Source organism: Diospyros lotus, chromosome 14, assembly GCF_014633365.1.
Source record: "Diospyros lotus cultivar Yz01 chromosome 14, ASM1463336v1, whole genome shotgun sequence".
NCBI classification, from domain to species: domain Eukaryota; kingdom Viridiplantae; phylum Streptophyta; class Magnoliopsida; order Ericales; family Ebenaceae; genus Diospyros; species Diospyros lotus.
Window position 1 is genome coordinate 8,353,451 of NC_068351.1, and position 7,064 is coordinate 8,360,514.

Genomic DNA, 7,064 nt, shown 5'->3' on the forward strand with positions numbered 1-7,064 from the left:
AAACTAATTGTTTATCCACCTAATTATTTATCCATTTTTATTTCAACTAATATTATAAATCAAACAAATTATTTTCCCATAAATATTTTTTTTACACGGTATTTATAAAATATATTCAATATTATACTTATTTTATAGATCTTAATAAAATATTTTTATCGCTACATATATTTTATAATAATTTAATTTATATTTTTAATTATTAATCAAATTATACAAATATAATAAAAATAATAAAGAATATAAAGAGAATAATTTGTTTTGAAGTTATAATAAGAGAGATAAAATTGAAAATAAAATTAAAAAATAAATTTGATGTTATACTATTCACTCAATACCAAATTTGGTGATTAGAGTTTGTGCCTAACACTAAATTGGTGTATTCATTCGAGAGCATTTTGACGTCAAATAGACACTGGTCACCAATTTGGTACTCCATTCAAGATGCTCTTAACACTTAATTTTTCCTGCAAAAGAAATTACTTTAATTAATTAAGAAACTACGCTTCACATGAAAAATATTATTGCTCGTATCTGGCATAATATTTATTTGATGCGACTAAAATAAGAGAATATTTATTTGATGCAAATAAAATAAGAGGGGGCGTAAGCCTGGACGTGAACTACCCCTCCTCCCACATGCCTGCATCGGACAAACCGGCCCAATGTCGGTAGAAGTAACAAATTTGCACTTCCCATTCCGAAATACTAAAAAACCAGCAACTTCTCTGAATCCCAAAATGGAAGGAACAGGAATCAGCCCCGCTGCCATTGTTAGCCATCACAAAGCTTTTAGAGCAGTGTTAGATTGGAAGAAAGATTCACTTCAAGTCCTCCGCGACTACTTGAAGAGGCGGCAACGCGGCGGTCTGGCTCATGTCGACGTGCACGGCAACACGATTCTCCATTTTCTGGCCATCGACGGCAATGCATCGGCTTTCAAACAACTCTTTGAAGACGGCCTGTTGACCAGCGAAATGCTGAAGAACGGGAATTTGAGAGGCGACACGACCTTGCACGAAGCCGCGAGGTTTGGGCGATGCAATGTCGTAGAAATCATGTTGGAGAAGGACGAAGGCTTGGCTTTGGAACGCAATAGTTTGGGCGAGACGCCGCTTTACGTTGCCGTTGCATCAGGGAAGAAAGATGTGTTCGATTTCGTGAAGGGGAAACTAAACAAGGACAACGTAACGACAACGAGAAATGACGGCTGCACTCTCCTTCACGCCGCCGTCATCGGAGAATATTATAGTAAGTGTCTTCTTCTTACCACTCAAGTTGTAGCTTTAGCACTAGATTCCAAAAAGTATAGTTTTACTTGGGGTTTGTCTTCTCATGTTGAGCAGGACTAGCATTGGAGATAATGAAATCATTTCCATATCTTGCTCAAGCACAAGACGAGAAAGGATTAACTGCATTGAATCTGCTAGCCAGCAAACCTCTTTCCTTTAAAAGCGGGTCAGCATATTCATTCCTAAATCTCGGAAGTAAATCTTACATCCCGGCACAACTTATTTGCTGTTTAATCTATCTTTGTGAGTATTAATCTACGCTGATGGACATGCGTTGCTTTCTAATTATGTATAGTTTTGTTTTCTTTTTCATTAGTTCTATATATGTTTTGTATGCGGATTTCGTTTTTTTATGTTTTGTACCTTGACCACAGGCATTCCACTAACGGATAAGAGAACAAAGCCCAGTGCAGATGCGGAAAACCCTCCTCAAAATCAATCGGATATCCCACAACCAAAAACGTCTTTGTGGCTAACCAAACTAACATCGGGTATTTGCTTTACTTAGTCAACTTTATTTTAGTTTTGTTGTCATGTCGTAACAGTATAATATATGTAAATTCTCTGCAGAGCTTTATAGATTCACTTCTATTTGTAGAAGATTTGCTAAGAGAGAATTTTTCTTTGATTGAAAACTGTAAGAACAACTCTACCAAATAGACTTTTTATTTGGTTAAAAGAGAGAATTTATTCTATACTTCTAAATCATTCTTAATGTGAAGATTACACCCATAAACTTAGATTTTTTGAGACTTTTTATTACACGAAAAATCTGTAAGACTTTTGAGTGTCTTGTTTACTCAACGTTTTGAGTATATTTTGTAATGTATTCAAACATAGACCTCTTTGTATTATAAAAGTTATTTTAAGATATCCAATGCACACATCTCAAAGCCATACCTTTAGCATTATCGGCATATTTTTAATTGAAGTGAATCGTACTAATTTTTACACCAACACTACAAAAAAATTGATTTTTAGCGGCGATTTTTTTGCGGCGGTTATTAAAACCGCCGCAAAAAATGAAATTTTGCAGCAGTTTGTAAACCGCCGCAAAATACTATTTTAGCGGTGGTTTTTTTTAATATTTTCCAGCGGTTTTGAAAAATCGTCGCAAAATTCATTAAAATATTCAATTTTGCTAAATTTAGAAAATAATTAAATAATTAAAAATTAAATTAAATTTAGCAACGATTTTTGAGAAACCGTCGTTAAATTCAAAAATAATTAAGTATAATTTATAATTAAAATTAAATTAATATTTGCGGCAATTTTCTAAACCACCGCAAAATTCATTAAAAAATTTAATTTAGCGGCGGTCTTTGAAAACCCCCGCTAAATTCAAAAATAATTAAATAATTTATAATTAAAATTAAATTAATATTTTCGGCGATTTTCGAAACCGCCGCAAAATTCATTAAAAAAATTAATTTAGCAGCATTTTTGAAAAATCGCTGCTAAATTTAAAAATAATTAAATAATTTATAATTAAAATTAAATTATAAATTCATTTAATAATTTAATTTAACGGCGGTTTTTAGAAACCACTGCAAAATTCAGTAAAAATTTTAATTTAGCGGCGGTTTTTAACTGCCGCTAAATTTAAAAATAATTAAATAATTCAAAATTAAAATTAAATTGAATTAAATTAATAAAAAGAAATATAAAATCATAAAAAGAAATTGAAAATTTAATTTAAATTAATTACAAAATCTTTATATATATAAATGTAGCATAGTCTTGAAAAAAGAAATTTCTTCCTAAAACTTGCATTAATTAATGATTTGTAATTAATACTTATTGTATTAATAATTTACATTTTGTAATTTGCATTAATAATTTAAAATTTTCAATTACTTTGAAGTAATAAGTAGTAATAAAATTTTCTTCCAAAACTTGCATTAATTATTTGTATTTAGTACTTATTGTATTAATAATTTATATTTTGTAATTTGCATCTTTATATATATAAAAGTAGGATAATCTTGAAAAAAGAAATTTCCTCCTAAAACTTGCATTAATTAATGATTTACAATTAATACTTATTGTATTAATAATTTACATTTTGTAATTTGCATTAATAATTTAAAATTTTCAATTGCTTTGAAATAATAAGTAGTAATAAAATTTTCCCCCAAAACTTGCATTAATGATTTGCATTTAGTACTTATTACATTAATAATTTATATTTTGTAATTTGCATCTTTATATATATAAAAATAGGATAGTTTTGAAAAAAGAAATTTTCCTCCAAAACTTGCATTAATAATTTGCATTTTGTAATTTGCATTAATAATTTAAATCTTTCAATTGCTTTTAAATAATAAGTAGTAATAAATTTTTCCCCAAAACTTGCATTAATGATTTGCGTTTACTACTTATCGCATTAATAATTTGCATTTTGTAATTTTCATTGATAATTTAAATCTTTCAATTGTTTTGAAATAATATGTACTAATTATTGTAAAATTAATAATAAATTTTAAATATACGAGTTTTTCAATGCTAATTGTTTTGTATTAAATTTGCATGAGTTTTATGAGAAATATTAATAGATAACTTAAACTTTTAATTAAGTCATAGAAAATTATTTATTTATTTAAAATATTATTTTTATATCTTTATTCTATGTATATTTATATAATATTAAAATATGATAGTCAAATAAAGTATTTTGCCAAGTGTCAATCAATGATGAATTTTTTCCCTCAAAAACTTGCATTAAATCAAAGGTAGTGATTAATTAATTATTAATTATTTTAATAATTATATTATAGTTTTGAAAATGTGATGTCTTAACAAATTCATAAAAATTCTTTAAGCTTGTCAACTGCTACGGTTTTTCAATGCTAATTAATATTTAAGGTATCACATTTTTTAAGACTATGGAAGAAATCAAAATTAATTTTTTTTAAAATTTGGTTATTATTGAAAAAACTTATTCTTACTCATATTTAAGAATTTTAATTTATATTTATAATTATCATATAATAAATAGAAAATAACGAATGTTTTTAAGTGAAAATATATTTATATATAAATAAATATAATATAATAAAAAAAATTTATAAGTATTTTCTCAAGTGACCTATTTAATATGTTAATTATTCTTTAATACATTAATTGAATGACAGTATATTAAATTAAAAGTGTTCTCCATTAGTATATTGAATAGTGAATAATTAAGTAAACTTAAATTTTTTTAACATGATTAAAGATTAAAAAAAATTATAATTATCAATTCTGTTAAAATTATTTAAAATAATAAATTTATTTTTTTATTTTTAAATTAAACTCTCCCATATATCACATGGGTTCACCACTAGTTAATTAAAAATTTAATTTAAAAAATTAAAATAAAAATAAATTTAACAAAATTTTAATAATTTTAAAAATATATATATTTTTTATTTTTAATCAATTAATTTAGTTAATTTAATTCAATTAATTTATTTTTAATTTATTCCTTTACTCTTTTAAAAAATATAAAATTAATTAATATTTTTTAATTTATATTAAAAAATATAAATATAATTTTGGAAAGTACGTAGTGGTTGTTTTGATATATAATTTATATATGTGGTTATATAACAAGGGGGCTTGGCAGATCAGACGGTCGCGCGTGCACACGTGCATAGTGGAGGTTGCGGGATCGAAACTTTGGAGTTTTTTTTTTTTTTTTGCAGCGATTTTAGAAACCGTCGCTAAAATTAAAATTTTTATTTTTTTATTTTTAATTTTTAAAATTTTTTAATTTTTAAAATTTTTGCGACGGTTGGAAAACCGCCGCTATATATTTTATAAACCACCGCTAAATCACTAATTTTGCGGCGATTTTAAAACTGCTGCAAAAAAATATTTTTAGCGGCGGTTATTCCAGTGGTTGGTCAAAACTGTCGCTAAATGCTCCGTGATGGCTGATTTAGCGGCGGTTTTCAAAATCGCCGCTAAATAACCGCCGCTAAATGCAAAAAAAATCGTCGCTAAATGCCTATTTTTTTGTAGTGCAACATTAACCAACTTTATTCAAACATCCAAAACATCAACTTAGAGCAGAAGCGTGGTGAGTTGTATGTTTGTGCACCTTTAATCGAAAGAACACGGGATTAAAAATTATCTCAAAATATATGAAAAAAAAAAAACTTGAATGGTCCCAAATATCAATAAATTCGAAATAATTTTTGATCGAAGAAAAAAAAACGTTTACTTGCCGTTGGATGTATCTTCTTGCCTTCAAGAGAGTTAATTGCTCATTCTTCTTTGCTTAATGTAGGTCTCATCTTAATTTATTTTCTTAATCTACTCTTATATTTTATTTTTTGGATCAACTCTTTACTCTTACACTGTTAACTCTATTGTTCTTGCAGGGTACAGAAGAGTGCTTAGAGGTTGGTTGTTCTAGCTTAATTTTTTCCTTTTACTTAAGATTACTCACCAAGAAACCTTTTCATTTTCCTTTTTTTGTTTTTTTTTTTTTTGAAGAATTTATGTTCACAATGTTAATTCCTTGAATCTTTGATTTCTTGTTTGTGTAGTTTCCAATTTGCTTAGAGGAGTAGATGATATAAAGCAAAAGCACGCATTGGCAGTATTGCTAGCCAAAAGATTTATTGGAGATGAAGAAGATTGGAGCCGTTACACTTACGGTGAAAGTACAATGGAACCATGTAAAGATCATGGGCAAATGAATGACTCAGTTTCTTCACAACGGCCAAATTTGGATTCTACAATAGATTCACCCAAAAATAATGGAATGAAAAATCCGCTATTTCAGGCGGTAGAAAACAGCATTGAAGAGTTGGTAGAGGAAATACTAGAAAAATTCCCAGATGCAGCCTATACAGTGGACAAGAATGGAAAGAACATACTGCATATAGCAGTGGAGAAGAAAGATAAAAGACTATATGACTACTTGAAGACAAAAGTTCGCAAGGATGTGATGCTAACAGCAATAGACAACCAGGGAAACACCATTCTGCATCTTGCAACAAAACGAGGAAGTGGTCCTAGAATTGTTCTTGGACATATGAACCAGATGGCATGGGACGTATGCTGGTTTAAGGTTCCTAGCTAAGAAATTATTTTCTTGAATACATGCAATGTGATTCAATCAACGACTATGACATTACTTAGCTAAATGATGTGCTTACTTTATATTTTGATAGTCAACTATGTAGAATTCAAAGGACAAAAAAAACCATTGAGTTGCTAACTATTTTCTTTCTTTGGCAGTGGATATGGTATGATTCTCCCCTAATTTCCAATACCACCGCAACATTGATGGGAAGACGGCATTTGAACTGTTTCAAGAAAATCATGTCAGCTTAAGAGAAAACGCTGAGAAGGCACTCAAAGATATGAACAATGGGTTGATGTTGGTTGCTACTCTTATTGGCACTGTCAACTACGCAACATTATTTACCATCCCTGGAGGTTTTGTTGACGATAACAATAGTGCAAGTGTGTGGTCGTCCAAAGTTTTTTAGCACCAAGAAAGAAGATCAAGTTTTGTCATTCTTGTGGTACACTGGGATAGCTCTATTTAGCGCTCTAATTGCCTTGACTGAAATGCTTTTGATTCAGTTGTCGAGGTTTACCAATGACGACTTCTTCATGATCTTGCCAGTGAGATACCTTGGGTTCTCTGGCTGCTCTACTTATCTCCACCATCTTCACAATTGCAGCTTGTGCTGAGACCTACGTTATCATCGAAATAAATGTCAACCCATTACAAAGCAATGTGGCCAGCCATAGGTTTCCTAATCTTTATTT

General features: G+C 28.9%; 1 protein-coding gene across 1 annotated transcript in view; it reads left to right on the forward strand.

The window, feature by feature from the left end:
- The first annotated feature begins 665 nt into the window (after positions 1–665).
- Positions 666–7,064, forward strand: part of LOC127790193 (uncharacterized) — a 69,011-nt gene continuing 62,612 nt past the window's right edge. The window contains exon 1 of the mRNA XM_052319492.1: positions 666–1,251. Within this exon, the coding sequence (XP_052175452.1) occupies positions 666–1,251 (586 nt within the window). The remainder of the gene's footprint in view (positions 1,252–7,064) is intronic.